Genomic DNA, 18,863 nt, shown 5'->3' on the forward strand with positions numbered 1-18,863 from the left:
TCATCTCTGAATTATAGCCAAAACCCGGCTGAGACCACTTTTGCCCAATCCTGGCTTGAGCAAGAGCACGGCTCCGCCCACAGTGACAGCCATGATGGTTAAACCAAAGAGGAGGCGGGATGAAAAGGCAGAGCCGCAGGTGTTGTCCCAAACCTGGGATAAGTCCGACGATCCCCTTGTAAGGCCTGCCGTCACTTCCTGGAGTTCACTCTGAGACAGAACATCTGGAGAAACATCTGCGAGAACTTCAAGAGCTGCCCGTTGGCCAGACTGAACCGCACCGCTGAGGTAACCGCACCACTCCGTCGCTGTCTCCGTTCCCGCCCAGTAGATCCTGATGGAACATGACGGAAATGGGTTAGACACTGAAATTGCTCAATTCTTGATTCTGATTGGTCAGAAGATGTGGATTCATTTTCTATAACGCAGGTTTACATTCATGTGCTCATTCTGATACATTATTGTTTCTATAGTAACAGGTGAAGTGGTAAAGTTTTCTGCAAGAATAATTTGCGTGACATTTATGGAAGGAGTCTCCAGTGTTTCATGGCAATCTGTAGCTTTAAAAGTAACTATAAATGGATAAAAATGATGGCATATTGCTGTGACAGAAGAGGAATAAAGCACTGAGGAATGTCATGCTGTTAGAGGAAAATAATCCACTTCACTAGGGAACAGTGAGTCCGAGTCATTACACCACCATGTTACTGATTATTTTCCTAAAGCAGCATGCCACACAGTGTTTTATTCCTTACAACTAATGTGAGAACTTGGATTTGATTTGATCTGATTGGAGTGAAGAGCAGTTTACACTTTTCGGTTTGTCTCAGAAACGGCTCTGTGGGTTTGGATAAAGTAGGAGATCATCTGAAGATCTGAGTTTCTTCCTGAACAGGCAATTTCCTCTGCGTCCACAACTTCTGCTTTTTTTTTAAAAAAAATTTAAAGCTCAATATTACGCACGCTTGTTTAAGTATGTGCTTGTGTTCACAGTTGAGTTTTTAGTTAAAGTTATAAGAGCACTCACTTCAATCCAAACCTCAACAACACCAAAACATGCAGCTGTGTACAAAAAAAAAGGATGAAATCTCGGAATCTCAGAATGTCAGGAATAAAAATCTATATGACTCAAATAAACATCCTTTATTATATATGTTTAAATAATAATAATAATAATAATAATAATTATTATTATTATTATTATTATTATTATTATTATTATTATTATTATTATTATTAATTAAGATCTGCAGTGTTATGTCTAAGAGGCCCAAAGACAATTGACCTAGAGAAGAACATTGATTTTAGTAATGTACAAATAGTAAATGGAAAAATGGACTAGTTAATTCATCTCATCTCATCTCATCTCATCTCATTATCTGTAGCCGCTTTATCCTGTTCTACAGGGTCGCAGGCAAGCTGGAGCCTATCCCAGCTGACTACGGGCGAAAGGCGGGGTACACCCTGGACAAGTCGCCAGGTCATCACAGGGCGACTAGTTAATTGTTTTTTATAATGTATATGTCAAACCCATGTCCTGGGTCATGTATTAAGAAAAAAAATTTAAATGTATATTGTTTTGTTTAAATCCTGAATTTACAACCCCGATTCCAAAAAAGTTGGGACAAAGTACAAATTGTAAATAAAAACAGAATGCAATGATGTGGAAGTTTCAAAATTCCATATTTTATTCAGAATAGAACATAGATGACATATCAAATGTTTAAACTGAGAAAATATATCATTTAAAGAGAAAAATTAGGTGATTTTAAATTTCATGACAACAACACATCTCAAAAAAGTTGGGACAAGGCCATGTTTACCACTGTGAGACATCCCCTTTTCTCTTTACAACAGTCTGTAAACGTCTGGGGACTGAGGAGACAAGTTGCTCAAGTTTAGGGATAGGAATGTTAACCCATTCTTGTCTAATGTAGGATTCTAGTTGCTCAACTGTCTTAGGTCTTTTTTGTCGTATCTTCCGTTTTATGATGCGCCAAATGTTTTCTATGGGTGAAAGATCTGGACTGCAGGCTGGCCAGTTCAGTACCCGGACCCTTCTTCTACACAGCCATGATGCTGTAATTGATGCAGTATGTGGTTTGGCATTGTCATGTTGGAAAATGCAAGGTCTTCCCTGAAAGAGACGTCGTCTGGATGGGAGCATATGTTGCTCTAGAACCTGGATATACCTTTCAGCATTGATGGTGTCTTTCCATATGTGTAAGCTGCCCATGCTACACGCACTAATGCAACCCCATACCATCAGAGATGCAGGCTTCTGAACTGAGCGCTGATAACAACTCGGGTTGTCCTTCTCCTCTTTAGTCCGAATGACACGGCGTCCCTGATTTCCATAAAGAACTTCAAATTTTGATTCGTCTGACCACAGAACAGTTTTCCACTTTGCCACAGTCCATTTTAAATGAGCCTTGGCCCAGAGAAGACGTTTGCGCTTCTGGATCGTGTTTAGATACGGCTTCTTCTTTGAACTATAGAGATTTAGCTGGCAACGGCGGATGGCACGGTGAATTGTGTTCACAGATAATGTTCTCTGGAAATATTCCTGAGCCCATTTTGTGATTTCCAATACAGAAGCATGCCTGTATGTGATGCAGTGCCGTCTAAGGGCCCGAAGATCACGGGCACCCAGTATGGTTTTCCGGCCTTGACCCTTACGCACAGAGATTCTTCCAGATTCTCTGAATCTTTTGATGATATTATGCACTGTAGATGATGATATGTTCAAACTCTTTGCAATTTTACACTGTCGAACTCCTTTCTGATATTGCTCCACTATTTGTCAGTGCAGAATTAGGGGGATTGGTGATCCTCTTCCCATCTTTACTTCTGAGAGCCGCTGCCACTCCAAGATGCTCTTTTTATACCCAGTCATGTTAATGACCTATTGCCAATTGACCTAATGAGTTGCAATTTGGTCCTCCAGCTGTTCCTTTTTTGTACCTTTAACTTTTCCAGCCTCTTATTGCCCCTGTACCAACTTTTTTGAGATGTGTTGCTGTCATGAAATTTCAAATGAGCCAATATTTGGCATGAAATTTCAAAATGTCTCACTTTCGACATTTGATATGTTGTCTATGTTCTATTGTGAATACAATATCAATTTTTGAGATTTGTAAATTATTGCATTCCGTTTTTATTTACAATTTGTACTTTGTCCCAACTTTTTTGGAATCGGGGTTGTAGAATTATTTTATTTTTTATAGTTTTTTAACTTAACTTTTTAGCTTAAAACATTTTTATCCAATAATCAGGCTAATATATTTATAAAATAATTCCTTTTTTATGTTAGAGCTCTTTGGTTGTAAAAAAAAAAAAACTTTTGAGAAACCCTGATTTAATGCGATTTTAGTTTTGATCATATCCACATAGAAATGCTGCAAATACAAATGTAAACGCACCCCGGACCAGATAGGAAGTAGGATGTAGAATAAAGTATCAAGTCTCTGGTTAATGAGTTTACAATAAAATTCAGCTCAACCTCCAGCTTCCTGTGGGCTCCGTTTTCAGCATTTATACAAAAGTTGATGCCAAAAAAAAAAATCACAATTCTGAAGGTTGTTAAAGGAGTCAGAGTTAACAGTTGTGTGTCACAGCACGAGGGAGTGAAATGGGTTTCAGTGAAAAGGACAAATTTCCTGCTAAAATGCGCCTCTGAGCTCGTGGAAGGGTTTAAACCACCGTGTTTAATGTGTAGACGCTGCTACAAATTTCTTCTGCTTTCTTTCCCTTCCTTTCCTTTTTTTACCTCCATCTAATAGGAGTGGCTTTAATAGACCAAAAGCAAACAAACAAACAAACAAACAATTTTCCCCTTTTCTCCCATTTTTAATATTTGTTCTACAAAATTGTTCTTCTGTTTGTTTGACTGGTTTTTCATTCTTTCTTTACCTTTTTCTCACTTTTTAAGGAATTTAGTAGTCCAAAAACAAACAAACAAACAAACATTTTCCCCATTTTCTCCCTTTTTCTCTAATAAAGGAATAAAATATCTACTTTTTTAAATTTGTTCTGCTACAATTTTCCTGTTTTTTTTCTCTTCCTTTTATTTCCTTTCCTTTTTTTCTCACTCTATTAGGACTGGATTTAACAGACAAACAAATAAATACACATTTCCACCTCCTGCCCTTTTTTTTAAACCCTAAAGAAATAAGTAACTTTATACCCCGCTCACAAAATCCTTCCTGTTTTTCAGTGTGTGCCGTGGTGGTGGTTTAAAATAATAATAATATAAAGGCAGCACGGTGTTGGAGTTGTTAGCCAAACATGGCCTATAGGGGGCGCTACCACAGTCTAGCTACGACAATAGATTTTGACTAGGCCACACCCACGTACTTCAGAGGCATGAGAGAGCCTTTACAGAAACCCCGCCCAGAGAACCGAACACTCATAATATCAGACAAATGGAACAGCTGGAGACCGAGGTGTCAGCAATACAAGCGATAATTTATTTTAAAGAAAAGAGAAACTATTTTCACTCTGAGAGAGAAACAAACACCTCCACTATCAGTACACAACAGAAGACCTAAAGCACAGCTGTAAAACCCCGGTGGGAGGAGAGTCAACTTTTAACATGCTGTCAGTGCAGCGTAGAATGGATTCATCCTACACAACAAATCACACACAAAATAAACAAACAAACAAAAAACTGCGCTCACACCACGCCATATCACCAATAAAGTGCCTCACTGCAAATCTGTCCTCGAGTTTACACACAGTATCACACCCGCCGTGTGGGCCCAGTCTCACACCTGAGGATTGCACACAGCCTTCATAACAAACTCCAGCTCGCACCGAGAGCCCGCCGGAGAGTTCGACAAAAACAATAAAGCAAAAAAGCAAGCAAAAGCTCCCTCCTGATATTTCAGCACGATCCAATCCCACAGATCAGTGATCCCGGCTGTGCGTCTGTTCTGATCCTCAGCAGCGTCTTTGCTGTATTAAACTCCACAGCACTGCTGAGTTCCGCACTCTAACTGGTCACAAGGTGTTGATTAGTTTTCTAGACCAGCAGCTCTGACAGTAGTGCAGGTTTATATTAATGACCTCGTTCTGAGACGGTACTTTTTTGGAATAACAAAGACTAATAATAAACGGATATTAAAAAAAACCTCAAAAATTACCATAAAGTTTGTAATAGAGGTGGGTGCTAAAAAATACGACAAAAAATCATGATCATATCACAATACCTGGCATTTCTACGATACACGATATGCAGCATGATATATGTTTGCGAGCAAAACAGTAGAGTGAGTTAAAAAAAAAAAGATTTTCTTCAGTGTCTAGAAAACTATGAACTGAAAGGGTACAAAAATTCAGTAACAAATTCCAATAATAAATATCTAAATTATTTACAATTACAATTCCTTTTACAAACCCTCGTCAGCCAATCGGCCGGTTGGTGATGGTAGGTGGGCGGGAACTGACCAAATTGGGAAGAAAAACATGCTGTACAAATAAATTCTGACTTTAAAATGTTTATTCTGATCGAAATAGACTTGCTCGAGTTTGTATGTTATATTGAGTCACATTAAGGTGGTACTGAGAGACAAGGAAGTGTTATTGCATCACAACATGAGTGTAAGAGCCAATCAGGTTTCAGTATGCAAATGAGCTCCATGTAACAGAGCTTACAAAGGGAAAGGAGGCGTGAGGTGTTTAATTATTGCTAATTTTGCCAATGAATTTCTAAAAAATAATAAAAGTGTCCATGCTTCAGAGCTTTTTCTGTTGTCTCCACCGTCAGAACGAGGGGTACAGGAGGAGTCCGTTTCTGTCCCCCAAGGTACAGTCTACACCAATATACCCCCTAGGGCTTGTTATTGGACCTCAAGTGTGTACATGTCTACATTTTTAGGGCCAAAATGGTACACATGGGTCATTCTAGAATTCCGGGTACATTTCACGACTCTGAGATAAACCTTTTGCTATTTTCCACAAAAGAAATCTTGACTGAATCAGTTTTTAACAACAATCCAAATTATGACAAAATTTCACCAATAGCGATGCTTGATGTACATTTTAGACTCAATTTATCCATAAAACATTAATTAAACGACCCCTCCCCCCACATTATCGCTATCTTCAACTCCTGTTTCATCCATTCAACTCCAATAAACAGGAAGTGATTCAGTCTAACAGTCTGTTTTTTGGGGCTTATTCTATTAACTTTTATAAAATCAATTGCATGGAAAGTCTATTTTCTGTATTATATGAAATTTCAGTCATAAAAAAATATTTTTTTTATCTGTCCCAATGTTCTTGTCAATTCTGTTAACTCTGTTATAAAACCGCATAAAATCCACAAAGACTTTTAATAATACGCATGACATCTACACCAAGTGATGTCACTTCCTCTGGCAGGAAACTTCAGAAAGGCAGTGAGTGAGTTGTGTTCTGCTTCTTCTCTTGTTAATTTGAACAAAATGTTGTGGATTTTACACCAACAGTAGATGAATTATTCGTCAACTCTGTTATTGTGATATTGGAGTGAATCTCTTGCTCATTAAAAAAAACAATAATATGATTAAAATCTATAAACTTCTGTTTTTATACACGCCAAGCGGTTGCTCATTTGAAGTTAGCGTGTGGAGTTAAGACACAAAATGGTGAAAAATGTCAACTCTGTTCTGTTAACAGATTCTGGATAATAGATTGCCCAGTTTGACGATAACAGAGTTGATTATAACTAACAGAGTCAACACTTGAAATGTATCCGCGGTTATAGAACGGGCCATAAATTGTCCCAAGTGGTAATATAAAGTGTACAAGTAAGTACGTTAGAGGGTCCTGCCCCGGTGACAAGCCGCTGTATCCCTAAAGGTACAATAATGTACTTTATTTTCTGAGAGTATGGTGACTTATTTGGGGACTTCAAAATCGAGCCCTTTTTTTTATTTAATAGTTGAAAAAATAGAATATTCACAATCATTTTAAAACGAACCATTTTGTTGTAAATATAGATGGAGTCACCTGAAATGATGTAAATGGCTTCACTGGATGAGGAATAAACTCCACACGGCTTTCTCTTTTTTTTCTCCGTGTTTCTCAGTGTGGTTTGTACTGTACCTGTGCTCACTGTCTGGTTTCAGGCGATATGAGTGTGTATGTCAGGTTTGGCCATGTGTGAAACGCTCAAGGTGTCTTTCTCCACACTGCCTTTCCAACAGGACGTGGTTTCATGTGGATCACTGATATATTAAAGCAGGTTTGGGTGGGTTCTGTTCCCACTGCTTCAGCAAACAGCAGCCAAAGCAGGAGGACGAAGGTCGGCTTCAAACCGAGCAGAAAAAAGACACATCATCTCTTCCCTTCTGCAACATCCTGCCAAAAACCACCTCGAGCTCTGTTTCACTGAGTCCCACAGCCGCGGTTCAGGTTCAGATGGATTGGGAGTTAAACACACACTCCGGGTCATGCTGTTAAAGGGTGATAATCAATAACAGGTGTGATGGTGATGATGGTGATGATTACTTTCCAATAATGAAGTATTTTATTCCTTTTATAGCACAACAGTTTATAACAGAACGACCACACCCCTTGTAGTGTCCATTTCTTCCATCATTCCAAGAGCCATGAAAAATGTTAAAGCCTGGATGGATTAGAACTCACGCTCCTTGATATGGTTGCAAAAATACTTTATTTGGTCCATTTGCAGCAACAAAAGGAAGATGAATTAAAATTTGTTGTAAATTAGCAAAATAATTTACATTTAACAAAAAATGGTAACAAAAGCTTGTTAAACAGGAATAAGAAGCATTCTCAAAATAGCGTGTTTCTCAACGCTACCATTTTCCATCTGCCGAACTAAAACTCTAAAGCGTACGTCAGCTATACCCTTTGACCCCTGACGTCACAAAAACAAACAGCAAACGCAACATTACGCAGTAAAAACATAAAACGCAATTCAAATCCATTGTCCAATAATCCAAAATCACACTTAATTTCTTATGTAAAACCAAAAATGCCTAGAAGACCCCTAATCCAAGCCCCACCCCTAATTGACAAATATACGGAATGTGAGAGGAAAAAAAGACTGAAAAATGTTCCTGAATGTTACTAATTTTTTGGAAAAAAAAAACCTTTTTGACACTGGAGACTCCTTCCATTAATATTCCATCAACACGTCCTCACAGGAAACTTCACCATATCTACAATTACACATGTTTTTAATCCGAAGCATCAGCACTACAGCTTCCTGTGAATGCTATAGAATATGAAAAACTCGCCTCGTACCGGCCACTGCTGTTGTGCGTGAGTTTGAAATCCGATCAACCCTGTGGGAGGAGTAGCAATTTTTGTGAAAATCGCATTGTGGCCGTATCCATTGCAGATGGTGCCACCTGGTGAACAAGTCTTGTTGGAATATGTCTTTAGAGTCTTCTGGGTGAGTTTCAGTGAAAACATCCTCACAGTGTACGAAGAGTAGTGTTTAATGTGACGAGTCACCCCAAAATTTCAAACATCTATCAAATGTTAAATATGACAGGTGGTGCCACCATCTTAGCAACTTTTATACAAACCAACCTGGGGAACATTCCAGATGAGTTTGATCAAAATCTGATCACTCCTGTAGGAGGAGTAGCAATTTTCATGAAACTGCATGTGACCCCTTTGTTGCCTTATCCATTGCAGGTGGCGCCACCTGGTGAACAATTCTTGTTGGAATATGGCTTTAGAGTCTTCTGGATGAGTTTCAGTGAAAATGTCCCAGCAGTTTACGAAGAGTAGTGTTTAATGTGATGAGTCATCCAAAAATTTCAGACGCCCATAAAATCGTAAATATGACAGGTGGCGCCACCATCTTGACAACTTTTATGCACGCCCACCTGGAGAGCATTGTGTGTGAGTTTGATCGAAATCCGATCGATCCTGTAGGAGGAGTAGCGGTTTTTATAAATTGTGGACGGATGACGATGACGATGACGGATGACTGACGGACGGACGACAGATGATCGCATAAGCTCATCCAGCCAGATGAGCTTAAATTATTATTTAAACTGAAATTAGAAGTCATTTTTGTTTTCATTTCATTTTGTACTTGGACCACAGTCACGCGCAGACAGGAAAAAAATTAAACGTTTTTGACACTGGAGTCTCCTTCCATAAATATTCCATCGACACGTCCTCACAGGAAACTTCACCATATCTACAATTACACACGTTTTTAATCCGAAGCATCAGCACTGCAGCTTCCTGTGAATGCTACAGAACAGAAACGATGACGTCGGAGAACGTACGAGAACGAGTGCATAAATATAAACCTGTGATTCAGATCAAATCAATTAACGCTGGGTTGAATTCAGTGTGTCGTGTCTTCACTCACGGTACGTGAGATAAGAAAGCCTTTCTCATCAGTGTGCATGTAGGTCAAGGACGGATTAACGAAGCGTTTTGCGTTTACAGATCCGAACATGGCAGAGAGCAGCCAAGTCTTTCCATCCTTCTTCTGTTGATGAGATCTTTCTCCTCTTTGGGGATTTAATTCCATTATGGAAATCCATTACCTTACAACATTACTGTCCTTTCTGGCACACACACACACACACACACTTCCTCTTCTTCTCCGGATTCTTTCAGTTAGAGATGATGCCTAACAGGAATGGATTACAAATGGATTATGCTGCTGCTGTCCCTGGGAGAAGCCGTCCTTGTCACCTCCACTGCACTGGTTTGAGGCACATTATGCATTTTTGCTTCATGTAACACACACACACACCTCCATTTCCTCCATGGACCAACTCCATATTCTGCTCACGCACACACACACACTCGTCTATCCTCTAACCTCTGCTCTGTTCAGGGGCCACTAATGCACGTTAGCAAGTCGAGGCACCAAGAGGACCATGGTTTTGGGAACATAATCCCCAGTGCACGCTTTTGTATGTGTATTTTGGTTCTTTTTACCTGCCACATGGTTTGCGGAGGCCGGGATGGTAGAATGTTAGCATTCCAGGAACCATGACGTTAACAGGACACCCTCCGTTATACTCCTCTTTAGCCCAGTCCTAAAACAAACACAATACACGTCATCCTTTTAAATATTTATATTTATTCAAATCACTGTCAAATTCATCATTCTGATTGGTCAGGAAGTATTAACATGCTTATCATTTCTATAGTAATAGCTCGTTCGTAGACTCGCACACAACAGACGCTCCACATAACTGGACTGAATCAAGTTGAGTCAACTCGAGTAAAGTGGGTTTTTATTCTCATTTGTTGATGCACAGCCGCTTGTATACTCTGGAACAAAATGGCGTAAAGGTAGCAGCAAAAAAGTGTCCAGTATAAAGCAGTGCTCAGGGTTTGATTAGTCCAGGTGAGTGTTGGAAGGCAGGTGGGTGTTGAGAATTCCGAACACCTCATGGATTAAGCTCTAAGAATCTGGTGGTGGTAGCATGGATGCCGGTTAGTGGGATGGGAGGGGTCATCGAAAATGCTGAAGGCTTTACGCTTCGATGGTGTGTAGAGAGACCACAATGATCATCTCAAGTGTGCTCACAATCCACTGTAGGATGTTTTGCTCTGAGACAGCTGGTCAAGACGCTCTCAATGGTCTCTCTGTAGAAGGTGGTGAGGATGGGAGCAGGAGGTTGACTCTATGGAGGAAGTGGAGACGCTGCTCATATTTCTTGGTGTTGAGAGTCCAGGAGAGCTCCTCTGTGGTGTGTGTGTGATGAAGTTTCTCCTGGCTTAGAAGAAACCTTTATTTGTCACATGCACACTTCAAGCATTTAACCCATCTGAAGCAGTGAACACACATTCAGAGCATTGGCAGCCACACCAGGGCGTCCGGGGAGCAGTCAGGGGTCAGGTACCTCGCTCAAGGGCACCTCAGCCCCACGTCAACCTAACTTGTCTTTGGACTGTGGGGGAAACCGGAGCACCCGGAGGAAACCACGGGACACGGACACGGGGAGAACATGCAAACTCCACACAGAAAAGCCCTCGCTGGCCGCTGGGTTCGAACCCAGAACCTTCTTGCTGTGAGGCGACCGTGCTAACCACTACACCACCGTGCCGTGTACACATTAAACCTCATCTTCATCTGAAACTCACTTAAACTGGAGAAAAGTCTTTAGCAGGAGAAATGTTTCTGGTTTCTTTTTCTTGTGTGTGTGTGTGTGTGTGTGAGAGAGAGAGAGAGTTAGCCGAGAAAATGTCAGAACGCATTCTAAATATTCTGCTCATGTTTAGATGTTATCAGTTTCACCAGGAGAGACTTTCACCATCAGCTGTAAACACGTTTACTCCATTTTCGTGAAGATGGAAGATGTACGGGCTCTGACACTCCAAGCCAAACTCCAGCCCAAAGAAGTACACACTCTCGAGTATACACTCACACACTCGGGGACACACACACACACACACACACACACACACTCCGACACAGACCAACTCATTTTTCATTTTCCAAGCAAGCTTTCTCAAGGTTTCTTCTCATTATCTCACTATATTTCAGCTCTTATTCACTTATTTATTTATTTTTGCCCCACTGACTCCCACCCCAGAGCTACTCGCAAACTTCCCGCTGATCTATAGGAGCAGAAACCCTTCAGTGATTTTGTTCTAATTTTTTAAACTGATAGTTCAGTATAAAGAACTTAACCCTGAACAGGCAGTTACTAAGGATGGAAGATTAAAGGTCCGGTCCCACAACGCCAATACCAATAACTATAAATAAATCCGTCCCCTGCAGTTTATGTAGTCGGTGCTCACACCAGACTGAAAACGATCCCTATAGCCCAGGCCTGGGTTTATCCGTATCGGTGAGATTAATTCTGGAGCCATTTTTCCAGACCTGGACCTGATCTGATAAAACATCTGACCAATCAGGTCATTATTTCCATGTGACGTTGTCTGAGCACGTGCTGTTTTTTCCCCGGGAGTCTTTGTACATCCTTGTTGCATTATGAAGTCACGGAATATGGATTCAGGGAAAATAAAAAATATATAATACAAAGCACGTATCTTTTATTCACGGTAAAGATATTTTAATTATGAACTTCGGCAGTCCAAACAGTTTTAGACTTCTGCTTAATTTTTTATCCGTGATGCATCATCTGTATGAAATCGGTAACCAATCTGTAATATACCGAAACGTCCGTGATGGATCCATAAATTATTAGCATCCGTGATGTATCCGTATTAAAATCAGTAACCACTCCGTATTTTGTATTCTTTTTTATTATATTTCTGTAATCCGTGACCGATCTGTATTTTAGCAGCGCTCCAGCAGAGCACCATACCGAAGAAAAAATGGTAAACCCATCAAGTCGATTTTTTTTTTTTTTTGTGGTTTGTCCGTGTACGTGTACCACTCATACACACCGCCTAGTGGCCAGTGTTAGTAATTACCACTCATACACACCGCCTAGTGGCCAGTGTTAGTAATTACCACTCATACACACCGCCTAGTGGCCAGTGTTAGTAATTACCAGTCATACACACCGCCTAGTGGCCAGTGTTAGTAATTACCACTCATACACACCGCCTAGTGGCCAGTGTTAGTAATTACCAGTCATACACACCGCCTAGTGGCCAGTGTTAGTAATTACCAGTCATACACACCGCCTGGTGGCCAGTGTTAGTAATTACCAGTCATACACACCGCCTAGTGGCCAGTGTTAGTAATTAGTCATACACACCGCCTAGTGGCCAGTGTTAGTAATTACCAGTCATACACACCGCCTAGTGGCCAGTGTTAGTCATTACCAGTCACACACACTGCCTAGTGGCCAGTGTTAGTAATTACAGTCATACACACCGCCTAGTGGCCAGTGTTAGTAATTACCAGTCATACACACCACCTAGTGGCCAGTGTTAGTAATTACCAGTCACACACACCGCCTAGTGGCCAGTGTTAGTAATTACCAGTCATACACACCGCCTAGTGGCCAGTGTTAGTAATTAGTCATACACAACGCCTAGTGGCCAGTGTTAGTCATTACTAGTCACACACACCGCCTAGTGGCCAATGTTAGTAATTACCAGTCACACACACCGCCTAGTGGCCAGTGTTAGTAATTAGTCATACACAACGCCTAGTGGCCAGTGTTAGTCATTACCAGTCACACACACCGCCTAGTGGCCAGTGTTAGTAATTACAGTCATACACACCGCCTAGTGGCCAGTGTTAGTAATTACCAGTCATACACACCGCCTAGTGGCCAGTGTTAGTAATTACCACTCATACACACCGCCTAGTGGCCAGTGTTAGTAATTACCAGTCATACACACCGCCTAGTGGCCAGTGTTAGTAATTACCAGTCATACACACCGCCTGGTGGCCAGTGTTAGTAATTACCAGTCATACACACCGCCTAGTGGCCAGTGTTAGTAATTAGTCATACACACCGCCTAGTGGCCAGTGTTAGTAATTACCAGTCATACACACCGCCTAGTGGCCAGTGTTAGTCATTACCAGTCACACACACTGCCTAGTGGCCAGTGTTAGTAATTACAGTCATACACACCGCCTAGTGGCCAGTGTTAGTAATTACCAGTCATACACACCACCTAGTGGCCAGTGTTAGTAATTACCAGTCACACACACCGCCTAGTGGCCAGTGTTAGTAATTACCAGTCATACACACCGCCTAGTGGCCAGTGTTAGTAATTAGTCATACACAACGCCTAGTGGCCAGTGTTAGTCATTACTAGTCACACACACCGCCTAGTGGCCAATGTTAGTAATTACCAGTCACACACACCGCCTAGTGGCCAGTGTTAGTAATTAGTCATACACAACGCCTAGTGGCCAGTGTTAGTCATTACCAGTCACACACACCGCCTAGTGGCCAGTGTTAGTAATTACAGTCATACACACCGCCTAGTGGCCAGTGTTAGTAATTACAGTCATACACACCGCCTAGTGGCCAGTGTTAGTCATTACCACTCACACACACCGCCTAGTGGCCAGTGTTAGTAATTACCACTCACACACACCGCCTAGTGGCCAGTGTTAGTAATTACCAGTCATACACACCGCCTAGTGGCCAGTGTTAGTAATTACCAGTCATACACACCGCCTAGTGGCCAGTGTTAGTAATTAGTCATACACACCGCCTAGTGGCCAGTGTTAGTAATTACCAGTCATACACACCGCCTAGTGGCCAGTGTTAGTAATTACCAGTCATACACACCGCCTAGTGGCCAGTGTTAGTAATTACCAGTCATACACACCGCCTAGTGGCCAGTGTTAGTAATTAGTCATACACACCGCCTAGTGCCCAGTGTTAGTCATTACCACTCACACACACCGCCTAGTGGCCAGTGTTAGTCATTACCAGTCACACACACCGCCTAGTGGCCAGTGTTAGTAATTACCAGTCATACACACCGCCTAGTGGCCAGTGTTAGTAATTACCACTCATACACACCGCCTAGTGGCCAGTGTTAGTAATTACCAGTCACACACACCGCCTAGTGGCCAGTGTTAGTAATTACCAGTCATACACACCGCCTAGTGGCCAGTGTTAGTAATTACCAGTCATACACACCGCCTAGTGGCCAGTGTTAGTAATTACCAGTCATACACACCGCCTAGTGGCCAGTGTTAGTAATTACCAGTCATACACACCGCCTAGTGGCCAGTGTTAGTAATTAGTCATACACACCGCCTAGTGCCCAGTGTTAGTCATTACCACTCACACACACCGCCTAGTGGCCAGTGTTAGTCATTACCAGTCACACACACACCCTAGTGGCCAGTGTTAGTAATTACAGTCATACACACCGCCTAGTGGCCAGTGTTAGTAATTACCAGTCATACACACCACCTAGTGGCCAGTGTTAGTAATTACCAGTCACACACACCACCTAGTGGTCAGTGTTAGTAATTCCCAGTCATACACACCGCCTAGTGGTTAGTGTTAGTAATTACCAGTCATACACACCGCCTAGTGGTCAGTAGAGTTGAGCCGGATACTCGGCTGAAACGAGTATCCGGTATGGATAAAGCACTTTTGCCGAGTACGAGTATTATACGAGTAATACGATTCAATATCTGTGCTCGGCCTGAATGAAAATCCTCACACAGCGTCACAGCGCCCCTCCCCTACACACACCGCTCTGCTCACTCACACAGAGAACAGCTCTCTGTCTCTCCCTCAGTCACTCAGATTCGTGGGTCTTTTCCGTTAACGTTTCGGGCTTCTTCAGCTTCAAGTTTGTCTTTATTTCAGTTTGTACTTATTTATAACCAGTAGAGTTCTGGTAAACGTGGGTTCGTTCAGACATAGTGCTTGGTAGAAAGCAACTCGCGTTGCGTCTCTGCCTGTCGGAGATTTTTTTTCTTTTTTTAACCGTCGGTTAAAAACAGGTTGGTTTTTTTTACTTCACACATTGAGTGTCTGACACTTTCTTGCTGTAATTCATGTAAAAATAAAGGTAGTAGTGGTATAAGTATTACAAATTAAGCTACACACACTCTCTCTCTGTTGGTCATCAGAGTTTTTTTTTTTTAAACTGTCAGTTGGCTCTAACCAGTTTTATTTTACTTCACGCACTGAGTGTCTGACACTTTCTAGGTAGTAGTGGTATAAATAATTTTACAAATTATGCTACACACACACACACACACACACACACACACACACCTGGTGTGGAAATAAAAATGAACCAAAAAAAATAAATAAATCACACTGATCATAAAAAAAAGTTAAAAAAAGAAAGTAATGTTGAGTATGAAAACTCTTGTTCATTACATTTAATTTCATAATTGCAACCGCATGTGTTGTATTCATTGTTGCAAAACTTGTTCTGTAAATAGTTTGTTTGCTATCATGATCAAAACCATTGATCTGAAGCTCAATGCTGATGCTGTCCTGTAAATAGTTTTCTAATCAGCAATAAATATAACAATTTCTGATCAACCCATATTAATTGCATGCTTAAAATAACATACTGGTTAAAGTCCCGCCCGTTTCAAGACAACCAGGCCCACTTCTGGGTTAAATCCCGCCCACTTCCTGCTTAAATCCCGCCCACGTCCGGGTTAGGCCCTGCCCATTCCGAGTACGGATACGGATGAAGATAATTCATATGGTTTACAGATACAGAGAATGCTGTACTCGCTCATCCCTAGTGGTCAGTGTTCGTAATTACCAGTCATGCACACCGCCTAGTGGTAGTGTAGTGGTTAGCACTGTCGCCTCACAGCAAGAAGGTCTGGGTTCGAGCCCTGTGGCCGGCGAGGGCCTTTCTGTGTGGAGTTTGCATGTTCTCCCCGTGTCTGCGTGGGTTTCTTCCGGGTGCTCCGGTTTCCCCCACAGTCCAAAGACATGCAGGTTAGGTTAACTGGTGACTCTAAATTGACCGTAGGTGTGAATGTGAGTGTGAATGGTTGTCTGTGTCTATGTGTCAGCCCTGTGATGACCTGGCGACTTGTCCAGGGTGAACCCCGCCTTTCGCCCGTAGTCAGCTGGGATAGGCTCCAGCTTGCCTGCGACCCTGTAGAAGGATAAAGCGGCTAGAGATAATGAGATGAGATGAGATAATGAGATGAGATGAGACACACCGCCTCGTGGCCAGTGTTAGTCATTACCAGTCATACACACCGCCTAGTGGCCAGTGTTAGTCATTACCAGTCATACACACCGCATCGTGGCCAGTGCTAGCCAGTAAATAAATAAAACAAAAGAGACGGGCTATGATATAAGAAAATTCTACAACTCAGAAACAGATGGGAGCTCCACTTTTAGGCAGTGCCTAATATCAGCCACCGGAGTGTGTGCGTGGGTTGTTTTGGAGTCCAAGCTGTACAGTACGACCCGGAATAATGTGCTGCTACTTGGAAAAAACTTCCATGACTATTCCTAAATTGCATGTGCTTATTTCCCTGAGTGGCAGAACTGACCAGGATTATAGTTGGATTATAGCGGGATTATAGTTGTGGTGTTTCTGCTCAGGAGAATCATGAGATTTTTATAGGAAGAGGTTTATATTAATGTGATTTTTCTCTTGTAAATAGCTGTTTGTTTTTATTGCACTGTAAATTGACATTGAAAATCCCAACTGGGAAATACAAATAAAGTTATTGTATTGTATTGTAGCGGAGCGCCTGCGTGGGCACAATTGGAGACCCATAGGCATAGAGTGTGGATACATAAAGAAAGCCATCTAGTTGTTTTCTGATGGTTTCAGTCCCGTGTGTGCCGCCGCCACAGGAAACCCAACAACTAGTGAGTAGTGAAGTAGAGTCGTAGTCGGGACGGTATAGTAGTGAGTAACTTGTATTCTTGTCTCAGCAATGGTGAAATCGAATTTGTAAATAAAATCACTGCCCTGACTCGTCAGGCCAGAGCTATTCTCTTTCTGTGTATGTTTTGTACAACATAAGGAAACAGTATAGTAACTATAACGGTAAAGAAATAAAACAAAAGAGACGGGCTATGATATAAGAAAATTCTACAACCCAGAAACAGATGGGAGCTCTGCTTTTAGGCAGTACCTAAATCTATATATTATTGTATTGTATTCTATGGTGTTGTAAGAAAGAGCGCTGCCCCCTCCTGGTGTGGAGAGGGGTCAAGAAACTCACACAGCTGGATTTTGTTGGGGTTTTTTGTCTTTTTTTTTTTTTTTTTGTGTGTGTGTGTGTGATTAAATTTTTTACTAGAAATCTAAAAATACTGATCCCGGTACCTAAACCTTGAGTATCAGCTGGATATTTTTATTTTTCAAGATTTAAAATTATTTCTTGAAATAAAGTATAGGAAAAAAAATATAAAGCTAAAAACACACAAGATTTATACAACACAGAATAATTCATACAAAAATTATTTACACTGCAAATAAGTGTCTTTATATGTAAACATTTCTCGTTCAAAAAAAAAGATCTTTTCCAAACGTAATTTTTGTCACAGGATTGGATCCTTTTTCCTTTTTTTTCTCCTCTGCTATTCAGTCCACCGTTTTCTGCTCGTATCCTGAGTATCAGATCAGCACTGTGTCTATTTTCATATAAACTTTAGCTCTTAACATAACGATGCTTTCTGGAAACCTGTTCCTTATTTATTTCACATGTAATTTATCTCAAATAAAATAAAATCAATGTTCTGTCTGTATAAACTCCGAGTCCTGGATGTGACACGAGCAAGACGTCTGCATTTAACTCGAAATCGATTCAGATGACATTGAGCTGACCTTGAAACTCCTCCAGCTTTCTCAGATCCTGATTCGTCCCTGAAGGTCTGTCCACGACTTGCTGCAATTTCAGCCTTTTTAACTTGAACGCACTTTCCATTTTCTGTGCCTTCTGAATCTGGCTCAAGAATTGCCAAACGAAAACGTAAATCTTCACTGCTTCGTTATCGAGGTGAAGGTTTACAATAGAATAAGAGTCTTTTTTTCTCATCTCATTATCTCTAGCCGCTTTATCCTGTTCTACAGGGTCGCAGGCGAGCTGGATCCTATCCCAGCTGACTACGGGTGAAAGGCGGGGTACACCCTGGACAAGTCGCCAGGTCATCACAGGGCTGACACATAGACACAGACAACCATTCACACTCACATTCACACCTACGCTCAATTTAGAGTCACCAGTTAACCTAACCTGCATGTCTTTGGACTGTGGGGGAAACCGGAGCACCCGGAGGAAACCCACGCGGACACGGGGAGAACATGCAAACTCCGCACAGAAAGGCCCTCGCCGGCCATGGGGCTCGAATCCAGACCTTCTTGCTGTGAGGCGACGGCGCTAACCACTACACCACCGTGCCGCCCCATAAGAGTTTTTTGTTTTTGGTTTTTTTAATAAGAAAATTATCACACATTTGTAAAGCAGTGACCTGGTTTGTGTTGATTTGCTTTCACACTTTTTTGTTCCACGTGGTGAA

The 18,863-nt window shown here is 41.5% G+C and overlaps 1 protein-coding gene across 1 annotated transcript in view; it reads right to left on the reverse strand.

The window, feature by feature from the left end:
- si:ch211-127i16.2 (probable flavin-containing monoamine oxidase A) overlaps window positions 1-18,863 on the reverse strand; it is a 97,596-nt gene continuing 78,733 nt past the window's right edge. The window contains exons 12-13 of the mRNA XM_060908829.1: window positions 9,928-10,028; window positions 1-334 (exon numbers count right to left, since the gene is read on the reverse strand). Of these exons, the coding sequence (XP_060764812.1) occupies window positions 1-334; window positions 9,928-10,028 (435 nt within the window). The remainder of the gene's footprint in view (window positions 335-9,927; window positions 10,029-18,863) is intronic.

This window comes from Neoarius graeffei, chromosome 25 (genome assembly GCF_027579695.1).
Source record: "Neoarius graeffei isolate fNeoGra1 chromosome 25, fNeoGra1.pri, whole genome shotgun sequence".
Lineage (NCBI taxonomy): Eukaryota > Metazoa > Chordata > Actinopteri > Siluriformes > Ariidae > Neoarius > Neoarius graeffei.